At 38.9% G+C, this 27,783-nt stretch overlaps 1 protein-coding gene across 3 annotated transcripts in view; it reads left to right on the top strand.

Moving 5' to 3' along the window:
- Window positions 1-27,783, top strand: part of CHCHD3 (coiled-coil-helix-coiled-coil-helix domain containing 3) — a 271,740-nt gene that overhangs the window by 94,604 nt on the left and 149,353 nt on the right. For all 3 annotated transcript variants that reach the window (XM_035021132.1, XM_035021131.1, XM_035021133.1), the window contains exon 4: window positions 5,736-5,853. In XM_035021132.1, coding sequence (XP_034877023.1) covers window positions 5,736-5,853 — 118 coding nt within the window. The remainder of the gene's footprint in view (window positions 1-5,735; window positions 5,854-27,783) is intronic.

Below are 27,783 nucleotides of genomic sequence, written 5' to 3'. Positions count from 1 at the left end.
ATTACTTATGTGTCAACCTACATGAAGATAAATCTGAGTGTTTGTGAATAGCTACTTGAGCAGTGTCCAGGTTCAGAGAAACAGGGCACCTGAAAGCCAAACCACTTTTGGGAAAGGGCTGGTAATAATTTTGACTTTGGCAAACTCTGACTTGATATAGTGGAAACAAATAAAAAATGAGCTTTAAAAAAAATAATTACAAATAATATCAGATTTATGGACTGTCCTTATATGACCACAAAGGTGAGCGATGTAATGGGATCTAATTCCTGTTAGAGGGGTTCACTCTTTAGGAGGTTTAAGAAGCAGAGCTTTGGAAATCAGACCAGGTCATTTTATGGCTCCCATATGCTTTTGCACATCTCAGTCTTTCTCCAGTGAAAGAGGGGGGATAGTAATGCCTCCTTCATGGAGGATAATGAGGTTGACTACGTAAAAAATGCATAGCTAAAGCTATCTTTAAAATGCCCTTCCCACTTTCTTGAAATCTTTAGGTTCTTTGGAATAAAATAATACTGGCTGGTTTTTATACAGAAACAGAAACATGTAGGACTGGATTTTAGATATCTATGAAAGCTGAATGTATATGAGGTTTTTTTTTTTTTTTTCCATTTAAAAGGACATGTAATAATATTCATTATAGGAGATTTGGCTGGTTTTTAGAAATTCATTTTGCTGTTGTATCTTAAATCTCTCACCTGATTGAGAATATACTGAGAAAAACAGCTAAGTTGCTAGGGCTTGAGGTATAAGGGCAGAGCTGCCTGGTATTTGTTTCATTAAGCTTAGGCAAGCTATCCAATTACTTAATGCAAATAAGAAAAGTTTACACTAAACTCCTACTTCTTTGCTTAAAACTCTAGAGAATTTAAATGAGGAGAGATATGTATTTAAAAGAAGGAGATTTAAATGAAACTTAAATCAGGGGCTTAATGTAGAATAATATTAGACCAGGAGATCTGAAATAATAAGTGGGGAATGCCAAAAAATAAAAAAGGGAATGTATTCTCCAAGATACTTGGTTTGTTTAGTTTTATTTCGAGATAATTCTTTTTTTTTTTTTTAAGATTTTATTTATTTATTAGAGAGCGAGCGAGAGAGAAACAGCATGAGAGAGGAGAGGGTCAGACGGAGAAGCAGGCTCCCCGCTGAGCTGGGAGCCCGATGTGGGACTCGATCCCAGGACCCTGGGATCATGACCTGAGCCGAAGGCAGTCGCTTAACCAACTGAGCCACCCAGGCGCCCTCGAGATAATTCTTAAAGCTTTGGAAACCCTGGTTAATAATCAAAGACCCGTGTTATCTCATGCCTCCTTTTCACCTAACAGGGACCTTCAAAGAAGTAAAGTGCTGCCTTCTATTGTCAATAGCACTTCACTTGCTTACCTTGCGGAGTGTTTACAAAACAACCCAGCTCTGATATGTGGCTCCACCATTGGGCCAGTAGCACTCAGGCCCAGAAAGCTGGGTCATCTCATTTGGCTCAAAGTAAGAGAAAAATGAGATGATCTTACAGCCATCTACCTTTCATAGATGGCCATTGAGTAGAATAGCTCGATGGAATAACCAAAGCATGGGCCCTGGAGAGAAAGCTCTGAAAAGAATTGGGAGCTTCGGAGAATTCTGAGAATTGGGAGCAGTTTTTCTTTGCAAAGCATTTGGAAAGTGATCTAAATGGATCAGTGAAAGAGGAAACTTAATTACAAGAAATGAATTGCTGTAAATGAATTTTGTGGAGGAGAGATTTGGGGAAATTAGGAATACAGCAGTTCAGAAATTTTTCATCTGTTGTTTTTACTTCTGAAGTAAAAAGGAAACTTCATTTAGTGCTACCATCTATCTGAAACTCTGCCCTCCAGAATAATATGAAAGGAAGCACAACTTCTAAAATTTTTTTTCCTAAAATAGCAAAGGCAGTTTTAAGCTTCAGGAACCCTTCCAAGCCTTGCCCTAATTTTTACTGATAATTGTGTGTGTGTGTTTGTGTGTGTATATGTGTGTTAACAATGTTCCCTCAGTGACTCTAGGTGTCTCAGCCTTTGGTGTCTGAAACAGGCACACACAGAGCTCTAAAGAAAAGCCTTTCTCGGTACCTCCTGACCCGACTGATGTCTGCCCTAAAACACGTTCTCCTTCCCTAGGTTGCTCAGTTAATATCCTTTAGGTTTCAATTCAGATACTGGCTCCCATCCATCTAGTTTCAGAGCAACCTCACTTACTTAAAAAAAAAAGTGCATCAGAGTTTAAGCTTCATGAGGATAGGGACTGTGTCTCTTGTGCTCACCATTTTGTTTTCAGTAATCAGAATAATGTCTGGCACCCCGTAATTATATCTTGAATGAATTTGTGGATCCCCTTTGTTCTTACCTAGTTCATAGTTTTTATCAAGTAGTGGGAAAGTCCAAGGATGAGACTGGAAATGTAAATGCCCACTGAGTGAAAATGATAAAATTTGGAGATAGATTTGTTTCATTTATCTTCTGCCACCAACTTTCTCAAGAGTTTTTATGGGATGGAGAATAATGTATTTAATGTATGTTGTTTGTAAAACTTTTACCTGCAAGGGACATTAAAATTACATGGTTCAACCATTATATTTTAAAGCTGAGAAAACAGGTTTGTTAGATTGCACAGCTAGGTTGCTGATAGGTAATAAGAATTTATTACCTACCACATATATATACACACACACGCACATATATATGTAAGGATATATATGTGCGTGTGTGTGTATATATATATATTTAGGCAAGTGGGAAGGAAACGAAGGAGCATATGAAGGGATAGGTCTGCAGGTCATTGTCAGTTTTTGATTTTGGAAGTCCATGAAGATAATAAAAATAAAGTAGAGCTTCTTATTGGTGAGAACTTGGAAAAAAAGATGGAGAAGACAAAGCATATATAGTCATGGTGTATTTAGTGAACTTGGAGATTTTCTTCTTCTTTTCAGAAAACTACCGCTTTTTCTGTATTCCTGACCCCATAGTGGGTACTGTTGTTATTACTACTACTTCACCTAACAGTGTTGAGTGCTTTATGCTAAGTGCTTTGTGTATATAGAACCCTGTAAGGTAGGTATTATACTGGTTCATTTTACTCAGAATAACAAGACCCAGGGAGATTAACTCAAGTATTGACTCAGCTGGTATGTGCTAGAACCTTGATTTGGACCCAGGACTCCCAACTCCAAAGTTTGTGCATCTGTACCAGCTATTATAAACTGATAATTTTTATTTTTATTATAACACTGAAGGCTTTTGTGCTCAAGTTTTTGCTTCTTTTTCATTAACTTGCCAAAACTTCTAAAGTTGAGCCCCTTTTAACTCCATTTGTAATTAAAATTGATATCATATGCAAGTAAACTAAATTAGAAAAAATAGGTAGTTATTATTAGATAAACAATACTTTAAAATATGATATACCACATGTGGTAGATATGAGAAAATCTAGTTGTATAGCATTCATTTTATGTTGATGAACTAATAATGTGATTTTTATAATAGTTGTCTATCTGTATGTAAAGTCCCCAGCACAGTGCTTGGCATATAGTAGGTGATCTATGCATGATAGTAATTTTTATTATTTTATTTTAGTTTCCACCTGACTTGTAACCTAGGTAATACCTTTTACTTGCAGGTGATATGCTAGTAAAATGCTTTAACTGCACCGTTTTGCATTCTGATATAGTAACCGCAACAGTTACCAGCACACTATCCTTATGTGGACCACTTCATTTTTGTTGTTACTCTCCTTTTATAGATCTCCAGGATTTACTTGGGGAGAAGTATATTTTGCTAATTGAGGGCTGTGACTCTCATTTTATTTAGTATGCATTCGCATCACCTGAAGGGCTTATTAAAAGGCAGTTTATGGGGCACTACCCCCACAGTTTCTAATTCAGTAGACTGGGTGGTGTCCGAGTGTTTGCATTTCTAACAGGTTCCCACGGATGCTGCTGCTGATTTATGTATACTTTTAGAACTGCTGCTCTGCAGAAATGACGAGACTTCTAATTATCAGTGTTCTTTTATGATTATGCACGTCCACTGAGTTACTGTATTGATAGCATTGATGCTGCTGAACTTACTGTGAAATAATACGGAGAAATTTGGTTTGTGTAAGTGTAATTATACTTATTGCTTAAGGAAAAGTTTCTAGAGGTTACTTTTGCATTAGAGAATTTCAAAGTGTAGGTTTTAATATTTTTCTGTTACTCATCTTTATTCAAGACATAAAAACACAGGTTCAGTTTTTTAGGAATATATTTCACAAGGTAATTTCTGATTTTATATATATATATAAAGATTTATTTTTTTGAGAGAGAGAGAATGCAGGGAGGGGCAGAGGGGGAGAATCTTGAAGCAGACCCCCTCTGACCAGGGATCCCAACTGAGGACTTGATCCTAGGACCCATGAGATTATGACGTGAGAGTCAGATGCTCAACGGACTGAGCCACCCAGGCACTCCTCTGATTATATTTTTAATTATAATTGATTATAATGAAATTTGGTTGTAATTGATTTCTGAGAATTTCAGAGTATCTGGATGATGTGGCAATTTAAAAATAGTAACAAGTTTTTATTTTCTTCAGTTCTTTTCAAGAACCTTTTTAAAACTAAAATTTGATAGACTAGTATTGAATTCAGTTTGGTGCTCATCATTCCCACTTACAAAGTAGATTTCACTCAGAATTTCACTTATACCAACATAGCAATTTTACCTTTTCTTTTTAAAGCATTGCTTGTACCTTTGGGGATATGATGGTATAGAGGGGTTATTCTCTCAAGAGATGAAAAGGCAATCAGAAAATCTTTGTCCATAAGATTAGACTAAAATGTACTCTCATTCAGTGATTACTGAATGCCTTTATGTGCCAGGCATTATGGTGAAAATCAGTGCCAAAGTAATTTATCTTTTTCATGCACAGTGAGGGGTTTTAGTGGATTGTAACTTAATATGACGTAATTGTGTGATGAGATTACTGATAAACCCAGTGCTGTCGGATGCTTCATTAAAAGAATTAGTATTGTGTACAGATCTTGGAGGTGAAGTTCTGCTGTCTTGTTTTGCTAGACTATGTCCACAGTGTTACATTTGGTCTGGGGCTAAGGGACAAATTGGAGTCATTCCAGAAGTGAGGATCCCTGCTGTTCAAAGGTCTGGCCATTTTTGCATATGAGGATTGTTGGAAAATGGGAGTAATTCATCTGGAGGGAAGACATCTTAATTATGTTTTTAGTTCCTTGCTGTAATATAAGATCCATGAGGACAGGGACCCGTCCTTCTTGTTCAGCATTGTATCATGAGTGCCTCACCCAACAGCTGGTGTGTATTCAACAAACAGTTGAATGAGTCAGTGTTGAGGGGAAGATGATGGTTACTTTCAAATATTTGTCTTGTAGATGGCTTGTTAATTAGACTTACTGCTTGTATCGCCAGAGGACAAGCAGAGGCACCAGGGATGGAATTTTTAGGTGGGCACATTTCAATTTTACATAAGAAGAACTTTGCAAAACTAGTTTAGCAGTCCTAACAATAACTTTTCAGGGATTTGAATTCTGCTATTTTAAATGCTTGGGTAGAGGTTGCATGGGGACTTACTAGAAAACATACCCGCTTTTAATAAATTATAGGTCAAGGTGATTTTGGCCATTTCTCTTCTTATTCATGTTTTTCATTAAATCATAATCAATAAAATAATTCTTTCTAAGTTAGTCCTTTCTTGTCTTTTTAGACTAAAGCAAGGCAAAGAACTGGACCGAGAGAGGGCTTTTGCTAATGAGCAGTTAACCAGAGCTATTCTTCGAGAGAGGATATCAAGTGAAGAAGAACGAGCCAAGGCAAAGCACCTGGTGAGCATTAAAGATTTAGTAGAGGGGGGTGGGAGGATGGGTTAGCCCGGTGATGGGTATTGAGGAGGGTACGTTCTGCATGGAGCACTGGGTGTTATGCACAAACAATGAATCGTGGAACACTACATCAAAAACTAATGATGTAATGTATGGGGATTAACATAGCAATAAAAAAATTTAAAAAAAAAGATTTAGTAGAAATGTCTTGTCTACAAGGAGATCTCTGATGTTTGGAAAAAGCTAAGCACTCCTTGCCAGCTGTTAGTATTGACAAAACACATGTTCTTTCTCTTTGCTTAGATTTTCTTGGTTTTTGCCTTTTACAAGTTGTTGGCAGTTTGCTGATATTAACTGTGAAGGACTTTTTAAGGCAGGTAACTGGAGAATTATTGGTAAAGATCAACGGGGAGACAGTGGCATATGCATCTTGCCTGAAGGGATATTGCTTGTTTGCTCTCCCCGCCCCCCTGATTTTGATTTCATTGTATTTGAAACCTCTGGGGCAGGCAGCCTATCCTGTTTCTCTCTCTGCATGCAACCACCAGATGTTAGTCTGGGAAGTCTCTGGCAAAGGTGAGTAAGTAAGGTTTGATCAGTCACTTTCTGTGCTTTAGAAAGGGAGAAATGCAGAGCAAAGGCTTTCAGGAGCAATCTTTTTAAAGAAAGGGAATCCTTTTTTTTAAAAGAGCTATTTAAAAAAATGTTAAAAGCACAGATTACATAAACATGTTTAAAAATGATTATTAATAGAAGGGAGAAAATTTAAAAGGCACCCACAGATCTGTCATTCTTACATAAGCATGATTACACTGGGATGTGTTTCCTCTCAAAACGTTTATTCCTAGGTCTGTTACATACTTAGAATATATAAGAATTTGGACAATACTGCATATAGCATTTAACATCATGAACATTTTCTTTTCTTTTTTTTTTTTTTCTAAAGATTTTATTTATTCATTTGACAGAGAGAGATAGCGAGAGCAGGAACACAAGCGGGGGAGTGGGAGAGAGAAGCAGGCTTCCCGCCGAGCAGGGAGCCCGATGCGGGGCTCAATCCCAGGACCCTGGGATCATGACCTGAGCCGGAGGCAGACAGTTAACGACTGAGACACCCAGGCGCCCCATGAACATTTTCTTATATCAGTGAATATTCTTCTGAAATGTAGTTTTTAATGGCTGAATAAGGTTCTGTCTTCTTTGTGCATCATAACTTCTCAAACGATTTTCCATTGTTAGGTAAAAGTGGGGCTGCTCTGGTTGAAGCCTGGGGTCCTGACTGCTTACCTCCTACTTCAGCCTTCTAGAAACCCACGTGTAACTTCTCAGAACCGTTAGTGTTCATTGGAATTTAGTTGGGAACTCAGTGGAGAGGTAAAATGAGACTATATAATGGAGAACTTTGAATGGAGGACTGAGGGTGATGTCCCTAGCTCAGCAGGCAATTGAGAATTGTTTAAAAATTGATAAGAAAAGGGTCAATTTATATTCTCTCGTAGTTTTTTTCCCTTGGTCCTTTCTTGGAGAGGTCATGTGCCATTAGAGAAAGTAAAAAGAAGCCTGTGTGTAGTGAATCCATTTCTCCAAAGATTAATCCAGGGTCCAGCTGAATGGGTGGACAGTGAAGCCAGAACAAAAGTGATGGATCAAGAAAGAAACGTCCAGAGACGGGATGTTTTGAAGGTCTCTTCTTTCTTGATTCTGGGGCTATAGGATATAGATGGCAAATTACAGTATCTTCCAGATTTTAGCCCCTATCATATTAGCCAAATAGAGCCCTTGTAGCACTTAGGGAATAAAAGTAGAATTTATACAATAGGATTATAGTTGATCTGTTTTGGCTTGAGTGTTCTTAGACATTTGAGTGGTAGTTCATGGCCAAAGCACCATGGCTGCCCACAGTAATTTAGGTACCTGATGATTCCCAACCTACTTACAAGGTTAACGCCCTGTATTGTTATTATTCGTTATAGAAGGCATGCATATTCATTGGGTAAAAATCAGAAAGTAAATAGAAAAAACACTAAGATCACTTAAGTTATCACTATCCGGAGATAATTACTGTTAACATTCTGGTTTATTATTTTTATATTCCTTTCCACATTCCACTAAGTCTGTATAAAACATTTCTTTCTTTTTTTTTTTTTTTAAAGGTTTTATTTATTTATTAGAGAGAGAGAGAGTGAGAGACAGAGGGCATGAGGGTCAGAGGGAGAAGCAGACCCCCCGCCGAGCAGGGAGCCCGATGTGGGACTCGATCCCGGGACTCCAGGATCATGACCTGAGCCGAAGGCAGTCGCTTAACCAACTGAGCCACCCAGGCGCCCCTGTATAAAACATTTCTATTAATATGTTTATATGTATTTCCCCAAACAGAGGTGATAGTATACATAGTCTCATATAACTCTTACAATAACTTGCATATTAAAAGAAAATTAGACTATAGGGTAAAGATCTTTTTCTATTAATAAATATGTTTGCATGATCACTTTTAATGATTGAATGTATTTCACTGAATTTTCTCCAAATAAGATAATACAGGGATAGTATAGAAAATAGAAAAATTACTAAGGAACCACCTCATAATCATTAGTATGGCTACTATCAGAAAAACAGACAATAACAAGTATTGGCAAGGATGTAGTTGGTGGGAATATAAAATGGCACAGCCACTCTGGAAACCATTATGGTGGTTTCTCAAAAAAACTACAAATAGAACTACCACGTGATTCAGCCATCCCACTTCTGGGTATTTATCCAAAAGATTTGAAAGCAGAGTCTCAAAGAGATATTTGTATGCCCATGTTCATAGCAGCATAATTCACAATAGCCAAAAGGTGGAAGCAACCCAAGTGTTTATCAGCAGATGAATGCATAAGCAAAATGCGCTATATACTTACAATGGAACATTATTCAGCCTTAAAAAGGAAGGAAATTCTGACACATGCTAACACATAGATGAACCTTGAAGACATTGTGGTAAGTGAAATAATCTAGTCACAAAAAGACATACTGTAGGATTCCACTTAGATGAAGTATCTAGAGTAGTCAGATCTATAGAGACAGAACACGGAAGGGTGGTTGCCCTGGGCTGTGGGGAGGGAGAAATGGAGCACTTGTTAACGGGTTTGGAGTTTCAGTTTTGCAAGATGAAAACAGTTCTGGAGATTGGTTGTATAACAGTGTTAATGTACTTTTCTGAACTTTTCACTTCTAAATGGTTAAGATGGCAAATTTTCTGGTTTGTGTATTTTGCCATAATTAAAGATTAGAAAAAATTCTAAGGAAATAAGCATTCCTGCACGTGTAATATTTAGAGGGTATAAACGTTCATTCTTTCTCTTCCCCCTTACATGTACAGTCCAGGTTTCCAGATTCTACATCCTCCCACCTTATAAAACATGCGGTGTGGACTGTGATTTAAGTCTAATGTTGTCCCTCAGCCCCTTGATCCTAAGCTGGGGAAGCGGGCATCCCCAGAACCCATGATTCATGTGAGAGTCACCCTGAGAACGTCAGCATGTTTCTGCTGTGAGGCTGGGCCCTCACTGCTGCCATTCTTAACCCTAATATGTGGGACTGTTTGAGTGATGGTCAGACATTGATTTGTTCCTCTTTATTTAGAACCCAAATGTCGCAGCCTGTAAGAAAGTAGAGGTTGGGGTTCACACGTTGGAAGGAATTGGAAAGCTCTCTTTCAGGAGAACTAGGAAAAAAGAAACAAAACTGATGTGATATTGGTATTGTGAAATAAAACTAAGTCCTCCCCAGTCCCCATTTTCCTCCGCCCACTGACAGTTGACATTTAGATTGCTTTCTCTGTGCCTGGGAGTCCAGGCTTCTCGTCCCACAGTTGTAGCAGCTAGCTTTACAGAGGCTCTTTGAAGGGCAAAGTCACGGGAGTCCTGTTGCTGAAGTTTCAAAATAGAATCAGATTGGACTTTCCCCTCAGGAAGAATTGCTTTAGCTGGAGAAGCTATAAGTGCTGCTTTAGATTTGAGAAGACCAAAGCAGCCCCTCACCCTACTTCTCACTCACTGGAATGATAATTTTAGCCCGCTGATTTTGCCCAGAAGTCGCAGAGAGGCAGTTCACTGATTATCTTACCTACATGGAAATGCTAAATGGAATTCACATTAAAGGAATGCTTCCTAGGAACAGGAAAGCACCTCCATAGGAATGAAGATTACATAAAAGGACAGCACCAGGCAACCTGTAAAGTTCGTGCAACTTGACATTCTGTGAATCCTTAAGATCTCGTACATATGAATCTAACATTTGCTGTGTCATTGATTTTTAAAAAATTAAAGAGTTGGGAGTTGTGTCTTTTTTAACTTTGCAGTTGCATTTGATTTCTTTTTAAAATGCTGATTAAAATTTTGATATACTCTTCTTTTGTCTTAATTAAATTTTGCTGATTTGACATTAGTCATTTTTTGTTATCACCACAGAACTGTTTTATTTTCTTTTTCCTTTTTTAAAATTTTTAAAAATATTTATTTGTCAGAGAGAGCGTGCAAGAGAGAGCACAACCAGGGGGAGCAGCAGGCAGAGAGAGAAGCAGGCTCCTTTGGGCAAGGAGCCCAATGCGGAACTTGATCCCAGGACCCTGGGATCATGACCTGAGCCGAAGGCAGATGCTTAACTGACTGAGCCACCCAGGCGTCCCTCTTTTTTCTTTTTTAACCTCAACTTTAAAAGAACCTGCTTTTACTTAAGGAAATATTTAAATATTTATACATTTTATTGTGAAATAGTTTCCTTCACCCATTGGACAATGTTTTAGTGAGTGCTTACTGTATGAGAAACACTGGGCTGGATACCAAGGATATATAAATGAAAAAGACAAACTTTTGTCCTTAAGAAATTCAGTCAGTTAAAGCCCTGACTCTTGGTTTCAGCTTGGGTCATGATCTCAGGGTCCTGAGATCGAGCCCTGCTTTTGGTTCTGTGCTCACTGTGGAGTCTGCGTGAGATTCTCTCTCTTCCTCTTACTCCGCCCCTCCCCCTGCTCTCTCTCTCTCTCTCTCAAATAAAGAAGGAAAGAAGGAAAAAAATTCACAGTATAATGTGGGAGACTGATATATTTAAAAATAATGTTGAGAAGGGCTAACTCTGTTAGAGAGCCATGGCACTTATATTCTTGTGAGAATTCTCCCTTTTGGGAAAACAGGGACTTTCTTTTAACTCATTGTTATATGTGCATTTATTTGTTCAACACGTATTTGAGTACCCAGTATATACCAGTTCCTAGCAAAGGGGAATTAGTCAGTTAATACTTGTTGATTGAATAAATGAAGAATTGAATGTATTCAGGCCCTGAAAATGGAAGAGGAAGTGGGAAAGAATAGAAAAGATTTCTCAGGGCAGTGGTGCCCAAGCTGAGTCTTGAGGTGTGAGCAGGAATTGCACATATGGTTGAGGAGTAGGGATGGTCCAGCCTTCAATATTGCAGGTTAAAACAGAGAGGCACGGGGACAATGGGACACTACAAGGAATTGCTGAGTGAGAAGTCCAGGGCAAGGAATGTTGAGGGGTGAGGCAGAAGAAGTTGGCAGGGCTAAGATCATGAGTTCTATGTGTGCAATCCAAAGAACCCTGGACTGGATACATGGAAGGGTTTTGAAGGGGAGAAATGAAATGGTTAGATGGGCATTTTGATTTCTCACTCTAGTGAAGTGTGAAGGATAGAAGAGGAAGTGAATGGAAATGGACAAGTTAGCCGTCTTCACATTAATCCAAGAGAGAACAAGTGGTACTTGAATTAGGACAGTGCTAGTGGGGATGAAGAGAAAAGAGGAGATGTAAGAGATATTTAGGTGATAGTATTATTAGGATTTTAGATTTGAATGGTTGAAAGAAGTGTGAAGGGTAGCCACAAGCTTTCTGTTATTAGAAACCCTCTTACTTTAAATAGAAAAAGTAGCAATCAATTAAAAACATTCTAGGTTAAGTGTATATTGTGAAGTGTGACTTCAGAATCTTCCCAGTTCTGGCCTCAGATACTGCACAAATTATTTTGTTTGACTTTAAATGAAATCATTAGATCATTATGTATTTTGGTCCCTTTCCACATTCCCCTCCTTCGCAAATTTATTAAACACCTAGTATGTGCTAGGTGCTGTTAGTTGCCGGAGATGCAAAGATGTACTATCTCTGGTTGCTTTGCCTCGAAGAGTCTCCTATCAAGTGTAGGGTTTGTGGGAAGGTCATTCTTACCTTGAACTTTTTCTCTACTAATATCCTATTTCTTTGAATCTGTAAAACCTCATAGTGTTTAGAAAAAATAACACTAAAAAAAATAGGGTAGGTGAAAATGCATAAATATAGTTTTTCTAAATTTAAGTGACTGTTTCACCAAAATGTCACTTTTTATCCCCAGTTTCCTTTTTGTCTGAAATGCACCAGTGAAGCAATCAAGAAGAAGAATTGATTAATTTTGTGCTGTGTGCTTTTCAGTTCTGTGTTTTGTTTGTGCTTCAAACTGTGACAGTTGAAATTTCATGGTGAAAGAGAGAAAGGTTTTGAAATTTGGGGTATGGAGGAAAAATGACTAAATTAAAAGAAGTAGATAAGAATACCACTGCTGCCCAAATATAAGTGAGGTTCTGGCCAAGGGCAAAGGATGCAATTGGGGTTGTCATTTTGAAATGGTCAACATGGTTCTTGCTCAAAAATTCTCCATAAAAGAACAGTAAGACCCATCAACTTGGGGCTTTCAGTGTCACTAAAATTAACCAGGTGAGTCAAGTTGCAGTGGAGCAGCAGTCCTTCTGGGGTCTTTTAGTGGGCACTTCAGCATACTTTAAAAAAACTGTTGCAGGTTTTTGGGTGCAATTTAGCACTTTGATTATAATCTCTACTAATGTGCTGCCTCTGGTTATATAAACCATGTGCTGGTTTTCTTGCAAAAGACACCAAGCCCCAAATGTTTTGACATGCATGGTGTATTAATTTGCTTTTAATGCCAAAAATGAAGTTAATGATTTTGTGCTTTTGCTTTTGAAGACTATTTAAATGTAGAATTTCTACTTTATGTTTGGGGGATCTAAGCTATGTAGGTGTAAGATATTTTCCTCAGTGCTATTGGTAAGAGTGGGACCTGGGATCCATCTACAGGTCTCATTCTTTCCCTCAAGACTCATGGGAGCAGAGTGCACGGCATCACTCCTGTGTGTTTAGATTCAGCAGGCCATTATCATTTCCAGGACAAAGTGTTCAGATGCCATGTCGTCTCTGTGTTCTTTGTTATGATGTATGGTCCTTACTTCCTGTGTGTGTTAAAGCAGTATTAGTATTGTCAGCAGGAGGGCACATAGCCCTATGAAGAGATTGTTAATGAAATATCCCTTGGAAAGGAGGATGGCTTCAGGTGTGTTTGTTTGCTCCTGCAGTGGAAAAGGAGAAGCATGTTTTGTCTCAGTGTAGCCATTATGTTAAGAGCCCAGAGCAAGAATAGGATCGGTATGACAGAGTTCAGTATGGCTTATATACTGAAAGCTTAACCAGATGAATATATTTCTCAAATGTACATAGTCATACTCCCTTCTCATCCAGCTTTACAGAAATACCTGGGGTCTCAACATTATCAAATAGCCTTAGAGAAGCATGATACCATGCTGGACAGATACCGAGGGGCCTGGAGCAGAGGATGGCTGAGTGCTCTCCCAGGAGCGGAGATTAAATCTCACCGTCAGGGATGACGGATCTGTCCAGTGAACACAATGAACAGGTGATGGCAATTTGCTTGTGTTCCTTTTTTTCCAAGAAAGTATTCTCAGGCTGTGTGACCTTGCTGACGAAGTGACTAGAGAAGAAATAGCACAGTTGAGTATAATGCTATTGATGTTCTTACCAACGACTAGTTCTATTAAAGGACCACTGTGAGGAGCAGCTCTGCTTAGAATGTGCTGTCATATTTCCATTCAAAATGTACTTAAAAAATGCATCAAGTTGCTTGCAAACTGGGTGACTCTTGTTGAGTGGTGTCCTATGTGGTAGCCCTGCCATAAATAGCTTATTGATGTCCCATCAGTTGGGTCATCATGGGTGTCAAGGTGAGGTATGGAGAACATTGAGTAAAAATCCATAGGTAACTAGGTGCAAAGGGTTGGTTATAATTCCGTCTCTTTATAATGACCTGGCATTTATTGTTAACTTATTTGCTTCACTGCCTGGTCTGAAATGAACTGTCATTAGGGCCTTGGAATTTTATTGAACTGACATCATAATCTCATCTCCTACTGAAGAGGCTAAGAAATATGGCCCTCAGTGTTTGTTTTAACCTTTAACAAATTAGAAGTTTAACGTAAGTATCATGAAGTCTGCTAGTCCTTACATATCCCAAATAAGAATTTTGCACATTATGTTGTGAATGACACTGTAAGGCACATGTGCTCCTTTTTGTTCACCAGTCATCTTTTCAGTTTGTCTTCATGATAAGTCTCACCCACCACTGGCAGTTTTGATATAGCCTTGAAGAATTGCCTTCAACCTTTTGTGGGTGGACCTGTGACTTCGTGAATTCAGCAGTACATTGAACAACAGTAATGTTTACTATGTGACATGCCATGTACAATGAGATCTTCATTTTTGTTTTTTGGACATTAAATTTTTCACAATGTTGGACATTCTTGAACAGCTCTATATCTATACTTATTTCTTTTATGTATCCCCGGTTTTATTGCTTAGTTATGATTCCTAAATGGGACTGAGTTAATGCTCTTTCTGAATTTCTTAATGTTTTACACTGTGTCCTGCTTCTGGGGGTGGGAGGGTTTATTTTCATATAGCCTAGGGTTATCCCCTTAACCAGAAAGACAGTCAGCATTTTGTTCCAATGTGACTCTCTCCACTCTTTTCTTTACTAATTATATTTTAAGGATGACTTCTCCTGAAAATATCGAGGGGCAGAATTACCAATGAAGTAAGGCCTCCATTCTCTAGAGAGCAGGAATCTGTTTACAAACCTGCAGTATTTATTACATACCTCATTTAGCCCATTCATCATTTTAATAGAAAAAGGAGTCATTTTAGATGATTCTGAAATAATTCGAGGTAAGCTACATAGCCCCAGGCAGAATATGATTTACTCAGACAGCACCAAGCTATTTTCAAAAACATGTAATGGAATGATCAGCACCAATAATTTAGGATTACTTGTGGTAAACTCATCAGATGTCTTCATTGTCATAGAAATTTGTTGATGAGATTAAAAGTTTAGAGGAGTTTTCTAGCTAACTTCTCTCCATTCTTCGATCTTTTATGACAAATAGCTACAAAGTCCTATACTTTGTGTTTAAATATCCTCTGCCTGTTTAAAACACTGACTGTAAATTTAATTCCAGATTGTGTTTAATATTCTCTTGATAAGAAAGAACACCAGTCGGTGTCACAGGGTAAATTTTATTGGAGATTATAGGCCTACTTATATACATTTTCTACTTAGGCAGTAAACATTAATCCTTTTATAGTTTCTTTCGTCTGAGTCTCAGAAACACAGCTAGCTGATCGCCTGGAATCATAGCTCCAAACCCAAAAGGGATCACATAACGTTTTCATGTAGTGCCATATTCCTCATGAACTTTGTTAATAACCAGCATCACAACAAAAATAGTTGATACTTATTTTTAGCACTTTTCATTTAACCAAGAGTTTTCAAGTCCAGTGTCTTATTTGGTGTTAATAATTGCTTGAAATGGGTAAGGACTTCTATCATTCCTGTTACAGCTGATGAAACAATGTTCAGAGATTCTGAACTTAAAGGTTGCACAGGGAGTGAGCTACAAATTAGGTCCCCATTGCCTGTGTGATCTTATTTGGGGCACAATTAAGCAAAGTTTATTAAGTTTTTAAGCTGTAGTATAGTAGTTTGTACCAACTGTATTAGAAAGAGTAAGGGGACTTTTAGGGCAGGCAAATGGACAAAGGAGAAATTACTGGAGACATAAATAAAAAAAGGCATCAAAAAGTAATGCATGATGAGCACATGCAGGAAGTAAAAACGCCACAGCAGGATGGGCATGTTATAATCATGGAGAAGGAACATGGAGGCAGGCAGCCCTAGCCAGTCTAGCAGGCCTTGTGTGGTATTGCTTAATGAAATAATATATTCATAATTGTAACACTAGCAGGGATTAAGAAGACTCTGTTTAAGGACAAGGAATGGAATAATACATATTAGAACTAAAGTTTCCTTCTAAATTATTTTGAGTTGGAAAAATTTTGGCATGTCAGGTTGTAAATTTCAGTATTCCAGAAAATTTCTCACTTGTGAATTTCCACATTGCACAGGATACTGGCTAAATGAAATGATACTGTATACTTTTATAAAGTCATTTTTGAGTGTACTTATTAAAAAAAATGTTTGTCGTGATCTTTTGTATTTTGGGAGAGGTGATATACATTCAAAAGGACCTGGTTTGTAGCAATTATCCATTTTCTTGCCCTCAGAAGAACACCAGTAGATAACAGCAGAAACTTTCCTTTTTTTATGTGCAAGGTGAACTCTTTATTTGCAGGGGGAGATAAGAGAAGATACAATTCTTTATCTACTTTGGATAATAAAGATGTGTTACTCTAACAGGATTCTTTTTTTTTTTTTTTAAAGATTTATTTATTTATTTGAGAGAGCGAGAGAATACATGAGAGGGGGGAGGGTTAGAGGGAGAAGCAGGCTCCTCGCCAAGCAGGGAGCCCGATGCGGGACTCGATCCCGGGACTCCAGGATCATGACCTGAGCCGAAGGCAGTCGCTCAACCAACTGAGCCACCCAGGCGCCCACTCTAGCAGGATTCTTGTTGAGAATAGAGATAGGCTTGCTGCAGTAGATTATTAAGAGTAAATTAATATATTCACAATGTCCACTTTACTCTTGCAGTGATTCTGTTAATTTTGTTTAATGTTTTCATTGAATTTTATGAGAAATTTAAAGTGAAGATATTCCACAGGTTTTTCTTATAAAGTCAAACTCTGAATAGTGTAAAAAATATGTCACTGACCATTTTGGAAATTTCTTAAATTAAAAAAAAAAAAACAACAAATTGGGGATGTAGTTATGTAGCCTTTAATGTATTTTTCAATTTCATTTCATCCAAGAATATTTCTTACAGCAGATTAATGTAATAGAAAAATTAGTCTACTTCATAAAAATAAGCTCTTTCCTCACAGCTATGGTAGAAGGATAGGAAGGAGCTAGTAACTAATTTTTACTGTAGGTCTATTGTAAATTTAAAACCTGTGTATAAACAGGGCTAGATGATATCCTTGTGTGTATGCATGTATACTTTATTTTTGGTGCACATGGTAAAGGTATTTTTCAGATACTGTAAGAGATTTCAATTTCAAATTTAATTTCTAAAATTTTTATTTTGAATTTTTAGCTTTCAGAAATGTCATAAGGACAAAGAACTTGCTCAGATTCGTCTAGCACACATGCTTTATCATTCTATCCGTTTGTGTGTATACACACACACGTGCACACACACACCTTCTCTGAACCATTTAGCATGGGTTGCAGACATCATGCCAATTTGCCCCTTAATACTTGAAAATCAGTATGTGTTTCTTACATAACCAAGTACAGTTGTCAAAATCAGGAAATTTAGCATTGATGGAATAGTTTAATCTTTAATCCAGATTCCAGTAATGTTCATGATAATTTTTCCTGCTGGAATAGGATAGATTCCAGGATCATATATTGCACTTAGTTGTCATATCTTAAGACATTTTAAGCATGATTTGCAAACAAAAGAATCAAGACGAATACTGTGTTAATTTCAATTTATGAGTTCTTGCTGTTATTGTTAGAGTTTTACAAAGACAGAAGTGGAATGGACAAAAAATGATAGGTGAGGAGTTTTAGTGAGATATATAGATTAATATTCTGTATTATGGGTGAAGTTTCATTTGTTTTGGGTATTTTCTTTTCATGAACACAACTTAAATGCTTTCACCAGCATCTGTATTGATTCTGTGTCTTTGAAATGTGGCAGGCATCCAAGTTGTATCATTAAAAACTATTAGTAAACTCTTATTTTGCTACAGAATTTTTTGAACAATTTTATCTGAAATAGACTCCCCCCCCCCCCCCCCCAGTCTTCTCCCCTATGTACTCCTTCATGTAATTTTAGGGACCCTGCTTTTTTTCTTTGTGCTCTTTGTTTCTATCTGTTTAAAATGAGGACAAGGTCATTAATGCACTTTGCTTTCAAGTCTGTTACCTTGATGAATAAATATATAAATACAGGAGTTCTAAGAGAATGCAGAGTTCTATATACTTACAGATTGACTTTTCATAAAGTAATTTTGCTTTATGAATAGGTTACCAATTCCAAGAGTCACATCTATTTTAATTTTCTTTAGTTATTAAAAGAACCCCATTTTAAAAAAGGAAAATAGTTAAAAGTTGAAAGCCTCTATTTTCTTGGTTAAATTGGATTTTTGTTATTGAAAATTTACTTTGATTAGTAGAAGTGATTTAGTCACAGGCACAGGTATAAATGGTGTTAGCAGTCACTGTACTGAAAGGGTGAAAATGAGAGGGGTCCTTTTCTTGAATGTTAGAGGATGGGATCTTTCTGCTAATATGTGCTTGTTGACTTAGAATGAAAACCCAGGCCTTTGTTAGCAAAATAACTTAAATTGATATCAATTAAAATATAAATACAATCAAATTAAAAGACAGACTTGGTCTACTTTATATCTTTACAGAATGACTATTAAATGCTATATATTTCTGTATTACAGTGGACTAAACCCTTTTGCTACTCCTAAGTCCAAAAAGGATTCATCTTTTTAAATGTTTGCTTTATTTTCCATTCATTTCCCACTTATTTCTTCAACTCATTAAAAATTGTGTGCTAAGGGCGCCTGGGTGGCTCAGTTGGTTAAGCGACTGCCTTCGGCTCAGGTCATGATCCTGGAGTCCCTGGATCGAGTCCCGCATCGGGCTCCCTGCTCGGCAGGGAGTCTGCTTCTCCCTCTGACCCTCCCCGCTCTCATGTACTCGCTCTCTCTCATTCTCTCTCTCTCAAATAAATAAATAAAATCTTAAAAAAAAAAAATGGGGCACCTGGGTGGCTCAGTTGGTTAAGCGACTGCCTTCGGCTCAGGTCATGATCCTGGAGTCCCAGGATCGAGTCCCGCATCAGGCTCCCTGCTCGGCGGGGAGTCTGCTTCTCCCTCTGACCCTCCTCCCTCTCATGTTCTCTGTCTCTCATTCTCTCTCTCTCAAATAAATAAATAAAATCTTTAAAAAAAAAAATTGTGTGCTAATTTTTTTAAAAGATTGATTTATTTGAGAGAGAGAGGGGGAGAGAGGAGCAAGAACAGCACGGAGGGGCAGAGGGAGAGGGAGAGGGAGAAGCAGACTCCCTGTTGAGCAGGGAGCTGGAGGTGGGGCTCCATCCCAGGACCCTGGGATCATGACCTGAGCCCAAGGCAGGTGTTTAACCAGCTGAGCCACCCAGGTGCTCCTCTCATGTGCTAATTTTTTAATATGAGCATTCTGTCACTACCTTGTCCGTTTGTGGCATAATTTTTCTTTCTTAACCCCACCTCCCCTTGCTATGTTAAATTTGCAGCGCGTGGACCCTGGCATCTCTAGAATGTTCCCATTGTTCCCTGTTATGCACAGGTGACAGGAGAAGGTATTGATGGCTTCAAGTTTTTTTTTGACTCCTCGAAGAACTCAGTCTATTATAAAACATTTCTCTGAGTTCCACCCCTGAAGGCATCAAAAAGAACAAGATCTAAATAACATCCTCCTTCAGTATGCAGCATATTTTAACCATGTTTCTCCGTCTTGTACATCACCATTTCCGAGATGTATGTGTAGCTGTACATATGCTCTGCATATCTATTATCATACTGCCTCCCCCTGCCCTCTCCTCCCCTCTCTCCTCTGTGTGTGTGTGTTGTGTGTGTACACATGCGCACGCACACACACACACATCTGTATATAAATAATTTTTTTTTTTTCTGTGAGCCTTGGGAACATATACACTGGGCCTGTGGAGTGACACAACAAAAGCAGGCTCTTGAAGTAGTCAGGTTTTGTCCTTGTAAATGACACGGTACAAATGCATGTGGTGGATTAAAATATGTTCACCCTGACAGAAATCTTTTACTCGAAGTAAAAAAGCCTCCCGTCAATTCCAATTGCAACAAAGGTTGCTGCTGTAAGAGTGACTTGCCAAGACTGCAAGTTTCTCAAGCTCTATTCTGGAGCTACATTTGTTCCTCGATTCTCAGCTTTGAGTTGGATATAATCTTGTCTTGGCATGTTCTGTTTGCAGAATACATCAGTTTTCATGTTTCTTCAGCTTTTTCTCAAGATTGGTAAAGGGGGTGGGGTTAGCTTTTTGTCTGGCAAGTAGCAAAAGTGTGTTTGAGTTCCTTAGTCAATAATTGTAAAATAACTAGAAATTGATCCATGCCAGCTGTAAATCCATCCATGCATTTCTGTTAATGTCTGTCATCCTAGAGAAGCTGTACAAAAGACATTTCTGTCCCCATGCCACTGAAAATGGGACACAAGCAGGTAATAGGCAACTGTGCATTTAGGGGCTGTTCTTATGGCGTCCACAGTTTGATACAAGGTGTTGGGAGCTTTTCTTCTGCTTTGTAGTATGTAATTGCAGGAGGTTGAGGAAGTTTTTGTCATGTGAGCATAACTTAATTGGGGGCTTAGAGCTTGTCCTGCACGTAGGCGGAGTAATGATGTGATTTGATGCTATTGACAGGTTATAGCTGTCCGAAATACACTCTTCACTGATTTATCATGGCCTCAGCCTCTTCTCTGTTTGTCCTGAAATTCTTATTTCCCTCTCTCTCAAGATAGAAGTCAGAAGGGATGGGGCGCCTGGGTGGTTCAGTAGGTTAAACGCGTCTGCCTTCGGCTCAGGTCATGATCCCAGGGTCCTGGGATCGAGCCCCACATCAAGTTCCCTGCTCAGCGGGGAGCCTGCTTCTCCCTCTCCCTCTGCCTCCCCCACCCCCGCTTCACCAAGACAGCATGGTACTGGCACAAAAACAGACATATAGATCAATGGAACAGAATAGAGAGCCCAGATATCGACCCTCAACTCTATGGTCAAATAATCTTCGACAAAGCAGGAAAAAATATGCAATGGAAAAAAGACAGTGGTGCTGGGAAAATTGGACAGCTATATACAGAAGAATGAAACTCGACCATTCTCTAACACCATACATAAAGATAAACTCAAAATGGATGAAAGACCTCAGTGTGAGACAGGAATCCATCAAAATCCTAGAGGAGAACATAGGCAGTAACCTCTTCGACATCGGCCACAGCAACTTCTTTCAAGATACTTCTCCAAAAGCTAGGGAAACAAAAGCAAAAATGAACTTTTGGGACGTCATCAAGATAAAAAGCTTCTGCACAGCAAAGGAAACAGTCAACAAAACAAAGAGGCAACCCTCAGAATGGGAGAAGATATTTGCAAATGACACTACAGACAAAGGGCTGATATCCAAGATCTATAAAGAACTCAAACTCAACACCCAAAAAACAAATAATCAAGTCAAAAAATGGGCAGAAGACATGAACAGACACTTTTCAAAAGAACACATACAAATGGCTAACAGACACATGAAAAAATGTTCATCATCATTAGCCATCAGGGAAATTCAAATAAAAACCACACTGAGATATCACCTTACACCAGTTAGAATGGCAAAAATTGACAAGGCAAGAAACAACAAATGTTGGAGAGGATGTGGAGAAAGGGGAGCCCTCTTACACTGTTGGTGGGAATGCAAGTTGGTACAGCCACTTTGCAAAACAGTGTGGAGGTGCCTCAAAAAATTAAAAATAGAGCTACCCTATGACCCAGCAATTGCACTACTGGGTATTTACCCCAAAGACACAGATGTAGTGAAAAGAAGGGCCATATGCACCCCAATGTTCATAGGGGCAGTGTCCGCAATAGCCAAACTATGGAAAGAGCTGAGATGCCCTTCAACAGACGAATGGATAAAGAAGATGTGGTCCATATATACAATGGGATATTACTCAGCCATCAGAAAGGATGAATACCCAACTTTTACATCAACATGGATGGGACTGGAGGAGATTATGCTAAGTGAAATAAGTCAAGCAGAGAAAGTCAATCATCATATGGTTTCACTTATTTGTGGAACATAAGGAATAGCATAGAGGACATTAGGAGAAGGAAGGGAAAAATGAAGCGGGGGCGGAATTAGAGGGGGAGACAAACCATGAGAGACTATGGACTCTGAGAAACAAACTGAGGGTTTTAGAGGGGAGAGGGATGGGGTGATGGGTTAGCCCGGTGATGGGTATTAAGGAGGGCACGTATTGCATGGAGCACTGGGTGTTATACGAAAACAATGAATCATGGAACACTACATCAAAAACTAATGATGTATGGTGACTAATGTAACATAATAAAATTAAATTAATAAAAAAAGAAGTAAGGGGGGGACACGTGCCGGGGTGTTTAATTTGGCAAGACCATCATTGATAGGCACATCTGTTGCTGGGAAGAGGATGCTAGTTGATATTTGGGGTAGGGGCACTCCTCCTTCTCCTTGCCCAGCTATCATGATGAGGTATTAGTTTGTCACATTGCCACCTTGTCACTGTGGAGATTTTATAAAGCCTAAAGTTTCTAACTGGACAGGGCACTTTTGATTTGGGAGGTCTTTTCTGTACTTATAGACTGCAGTACAATAACTTAGAAATGAGGGAGAAATCGTTAGTTGTCTTACAATAAAGTTTAAAACATATTCTCAGTGACTCCGAGTAAGACTTGCTTGTCACAGATGGAATATATTAACATGTCTAAAGAAAGAATGTGTCAATTTTTATTTTTTAGTGTTTAAAATGAAGTTTTAAAAGATTGTTTAATATCATGGGGCATGTTTACAATATGTTTAATACAGTAAAAAATCAACATGCTCTTTATAATCTGTGTATCTGCACAGGCAGTTCACTATAGGATTAGATATATATTTTTAAACTTTTTCTGTTTTTAAAACACTTCTGTGTTGGGACACCTGGGTGGGTTAAGTGTCTGTCTCTTGATTTCAGCTCAGGTTATGATCTCAAGGTTGTGAGATCGAGCCCTGTGTCCGGCTCCGCACTGGGCCTGGAGCCTGCTTTAGATGTTCTCTCTCCTTCTGCCTCTCCCCTGCTCTCCCTCCTCAAAAACAAAACAAAACAAAAAATTTTAAAACACTTCTATGTTTATCTGATTCTCTGAATTGAATAAGTATTTATTACATGTAATAAAAAATAGATCCCTTCAGCCGTTAGTTACTGCTTTCAAAGCAGTTATATAAATAGAAGGAAAAAGAAGACTCAAAAAGAGAAGTAACACTCTGTCCTTCCTGCGTGGGCCTGGGTCTGCAGTTAGTTTCCTGCTGCTAGTGGATGCCTGCCTTTTGTGGAGATGCTTACAGCAAGCTCTCCTAGCCTCATGCCAGCACACTTCTGGGTCATAAAGCTGCTCGAGTCACTTTCCAGTTTCCACATAGATGGTCTGCAGAAGGAGCATGTCTTGGCTGCAGGTCCCACATACCTGTTCTTTTTGGCAGATGTAATTCTTATTCTAAATCAATAATTTGGCCTTTTAGTTGATTCATAAGTCTCTGTAAACTTCTGAGGCTGTCAACAAACTAGGCTTCTAAATGTGTAATACTAAGTTCACCCAAGTATTTAATTCGTCACCTGGGGCCCTTTGACAGGTGGGCCTCTCGTCTTCAGCACTGCGCTGGAGAAAGGGAGTTGAGAGAGGTGTGCCCTATGATGTGAGAGCCTCATTAGTTCCGAGCTGCAGCCCACTGCACAGTTTTGCCCAGAACCTGCTGTATGGGGCTCTAGCTCCTTCCTTTGCCCTGTCCTAGTGGCCAGTCAGCCTTGATGCAGATAGAGGCCAAATTATCAACTTAAAGAGACTGTAGAAATCACCCTACCTAACCTCCTTCTATTTTTGAAGAAAAAGGCCTAGGGCTCTTAGGGATAAAGTGGCAGTGAGATCAGCACCTATATCTCTAGTTTCCCTCTCTAGGATTTTTTTATCTTTTTCAGTGGTGATTTGTGGGCCAGAGAACAAGAAGGAAGAAGGCCAGGGGTCTTTCTACAAATTTGGGCTGGCTTGGGATGAGAAGCCCTACTGAGGTCGGGGCAGCTCCCCTTTTGCACAAACCAGACACACAGAGGGCATTTGGGATAAATCATCTCTTCAACAGAGCTATGGGGATGTACGTTTATCTTTGTATGTATAACCTCCTCTGTCTTTCCTTTGTATGTGGCAGTTTTCTCAGCGACCTTTTCTGCATTTACCTACCTCCTCATTTAAGAGATATAAGTAGCTGGGCAAAGATTAATATTACAACTTCCCAGACCATGAAACTGGTACCTTATGTCTGACTCTCTTAAATAATGGGGGAAAGGCCCATATTATTTGTCAGTTATCTGCAAGGCTGCTGTTAGGACAACTTCGGTAGTGAGTAAATGTCACTGGCTTCTCTCTGTTCCTACCTTGAAACAAAGAGGCAGAAATATGGTCATTGAATAATGATCATTGATAGCCTTCATTGCATGATCATAATGATATTTTGTTGTACTCATGTAGAATTATAATAAAGCTCCATAACTTGCCTATCATAGTCAATGCTCATTGGTTGAGCAAGAGTGAACATTTCCTTTTCCTCATATGTAGATCTGTCTGTGCGTGTGTGTATTTTATTTGCATTTCTCTTCATTCAAGAATTTATTGAGAGCCTACTACATGCTAGGCACTGTAGTTTATATGCTGGGGAGATATCAAAACATACAAAAAGAGAAATCCCTTTCCTAGTGGACTTTACATTTTAGTAGGGGTAATTGGCACATATCATGCTTAATGCTGATGCCAGAAATAGGTGCAAATTAGAAAGAGAGAGGAGTTAACCCTAAAGGAATAAAAATAGCTCACTCAGTATTTCATGCTCTAATTCAGTCTCTTGATCATTTGTGCACGTGTGTGTGTGTGTGTGTGCACGCGCGCTACCTTATACCTAGAGTGCTTTGTAATTATTCAGGACATTTTTACTTTTATGTTTGAGTTTGAACAATTTTGAAAATTGGGTCAGATGACAAAATTTTGAAAACACTTTTAAAAACTGCATCATACTTGGGGCGCCTGGGTGGCCTAGTCGGTTAAGCAGCTGCCTTCCGCTCAGGTCATGATCCTAGGGTCCTGGGATCGAGCCCTGCATCAGGCTCCTTGCTCAGCAGAGAGCCTGCTTCTCCCTCTCCCTCTGCCTGCCTTTCCCCCTGCTTGTGCTCTCTCTCTTACTATCTCTCTCTCTGTGTCAAATAAATAAAAATAAATAAAATCTTAAAAAAAACCAAAACAGCATCACACTTAAAATATCTAGGAATAAACTTAACTAAAGAGGTGAAAGACTTGTACTCTGGGAACTATAAAATGTGGATGAAAGTAACACAAATGGAAAGAGACGCCATGCTCATGGATTAGAAGAACAAATGTTAAAATGTTCATACTACCCAAAGGAATCTACAGATTTAATGCAATCCTATCAAAATACCAACATCAGGGGCGCCTGAGTGGCTCAGTCGGTTAAGCGTCTACCTTCAGCTCAGGTCATAATCTCATGGTTCAGGTCTTGGGGTCCTGGGATTGAGCCCCGCGTCGGGCTCCCTGCTGAGCAGGGAGTCTGCTTCTCCTTCTCGCTCGCTCGTTCTCTGCCTCTCCCCCCTGCTCATGCTGTATCTGTGTCTCCCTCAAATAAATAAATAAAATCTTAAAAACAAAATACCAACAGCATTTTTCACAGAACTAGAACAAACAATCCTAAAATTTGTATGGTACCACAAAAAACCCCGAATAGGCAACGCAATCTTGAAAAAGAAAAAACTGGAGATATCATAATTCCAGACTTTAAGTTATTTTATAAAGCTGTAGTAATCAAAAATTATGGTACCGGCACAAAAATAGACACATAGATCAATGGAATGGAATAGAAACCCCAGAAATAAACCCACAATTACATGGTCAATTAATCTTTGACAAAGGAGGCAGAAATATGCAATGCAAGAAAGAGTCTCTTCAACAAATGATGTTGGGAGAATGTTGTTGCAGCAACATGCAAAAGAATGAAACTGGACTTTTTTTTTTTTTAAGATTTTATTTATTTATTTGACAGAGAGAGACACAGCAAGAGAGGGAACACAAGCAGGGGGAGTGGGAGAGGGAGAAACAGGCTTCCCGCGGAGGAGGGAGCCCGATGCAGGGCTCAATCCCAGGACCCTGGGAACATGACCTGAGCTGAAGGCAGACGCTTACTGACTGAGCCACCCAGGCGCCCCTGGACCACTTTCTTACACACAAAAATAAAATGGGTCAGGGGCCTAAATGTGAGACTAGAAACCATAAAAATCCTAGAAAAGAACATAGGCAGTAATTTCTCTGACATCAGCTGTAGCAACTTCTTTCTAGATATGTCTCCTGAGGCAAGGGAAAGAAAAGCAAAAATGAACTATTGGGACTACATCAAAATAAAAAGCTTCTGCAGAGCAAAGAAGACAACCAACAAAACTGAAAGATAACCTGCTGAATGGGAGAAGATATTTGCAAAGGACATATCTGATACAGGGTTAGTATCCAAAATATATATTAACAACTTATACAACACTAAAAAATATCCAGCTAAAAAATGAGCAGAAGACATAAACAGACATTTCTCCAAAGAAGACCTACAGATGGCCAAGAAACACATTAAAGATGCTCAACATCACTCATCGTCAGGGAAATGCGAATCAAAACCACAATGAGATACCTCCTCATACCTGTCAGAATGGCTAAAATCAAAAACTCAAGAGACAGGAAGTGTTGGTGGGGATGTAGAGAAAAATGAACCCTCATGCATTGTTGGTGGGAATGCAAACTGGTGCAGCCACTGTAGAAAACAGTGTGAAGGTTCCTCAAAAAATTAAAACTAGAACTACCCTCCAATCCAGTAATTGCACTACTGGGTATTTACTTTATATACACAATGGAATATTATTCAACCATAAAAAAGAATGAAATCTTGCCATTTGCAACAACATGGATGAATCGAGAGTATAATGCTGAGCGAAATAAGTCAGTCAGAGAGGGACAAATACCATATGATTTCACTTATATGTGGAAGTTAAGAAACAAAACAAATGAAAAAGGAAAGAAAAAGAGACAAACCAAAAAACAAACTCTTAGGTGTAGAGAACAAACAGATGGTTACCAGAGGGGACACGGGTGGGGGATGAGTGAAGTAGGTGAAGGGGATTAAGAGTACACTTATTGGGACAAGCACTGAGTAATCTGTGGTTATAAGTACACTTATTGGGACAAGCACTGAGTAATCTACAACAATTGTAGAATTGTTGAATCACTGTATTGTATACCTGAAATGAATATAATACTTTATGTTAACTACACTGGCATTTAAAAAAATTTTTTTCAAAACCAAGAAATGGTACCACAGTATATAAATATATGGGCTTAATGATAAATCTGTAATAGGGGTGTGTGGCTATGTCCAGTTGATTTGATTTTTAAGCAGTTGGTGCATGCACTTGTAGGGCTGGCAAGTCAAAAATCTTCAGGGCAGGGGGGCAGACTGGAGATCCAGAGAAGAGTTGATGTGGTACTCTGGAGGCAGAAATCCTTCTTCCGTGGGGGACCTCACTCTTTTCTCTGAAGGACTGCTGCTAGCCTTGTGACTTGTCTGGCCTGGACTTCATGGACTGTTGGGAGGTGTACCCTATATGCTGTTGGGCCTGTGGTGTGGGCTCCTCTTGTCTCTGAGCATGGTAAAGTACCTATTTTGTTGAGATAGAAAATGTGGCACAGGTGAGAGCTAAAGTGGCACCATGTTGGCATTGTCGTTTGCTTTCACCTC

This window comes from Mirounga leonina, unplaced genomic scaffold, assembly GCF_011800145.1.
Source record: "Mirounga leonina isolate KUSES-001 unplaced genomic scaffold, KU_Mleo_1.0 Mir_174, whole genome shotgun sequence".
Taxonomy (NCBI): domain Eukaryota; kingdom Metazoa; phylum Chordata; class Mammalia; order Carnivora; family Phocidae; genus Mirounga; species Mirounga leonina.
The sequence above is the reverse complement of the archived record's forward strand: the minus strand, read 5'-3'. Positions and strand labels throughout refer to the sequence as shown.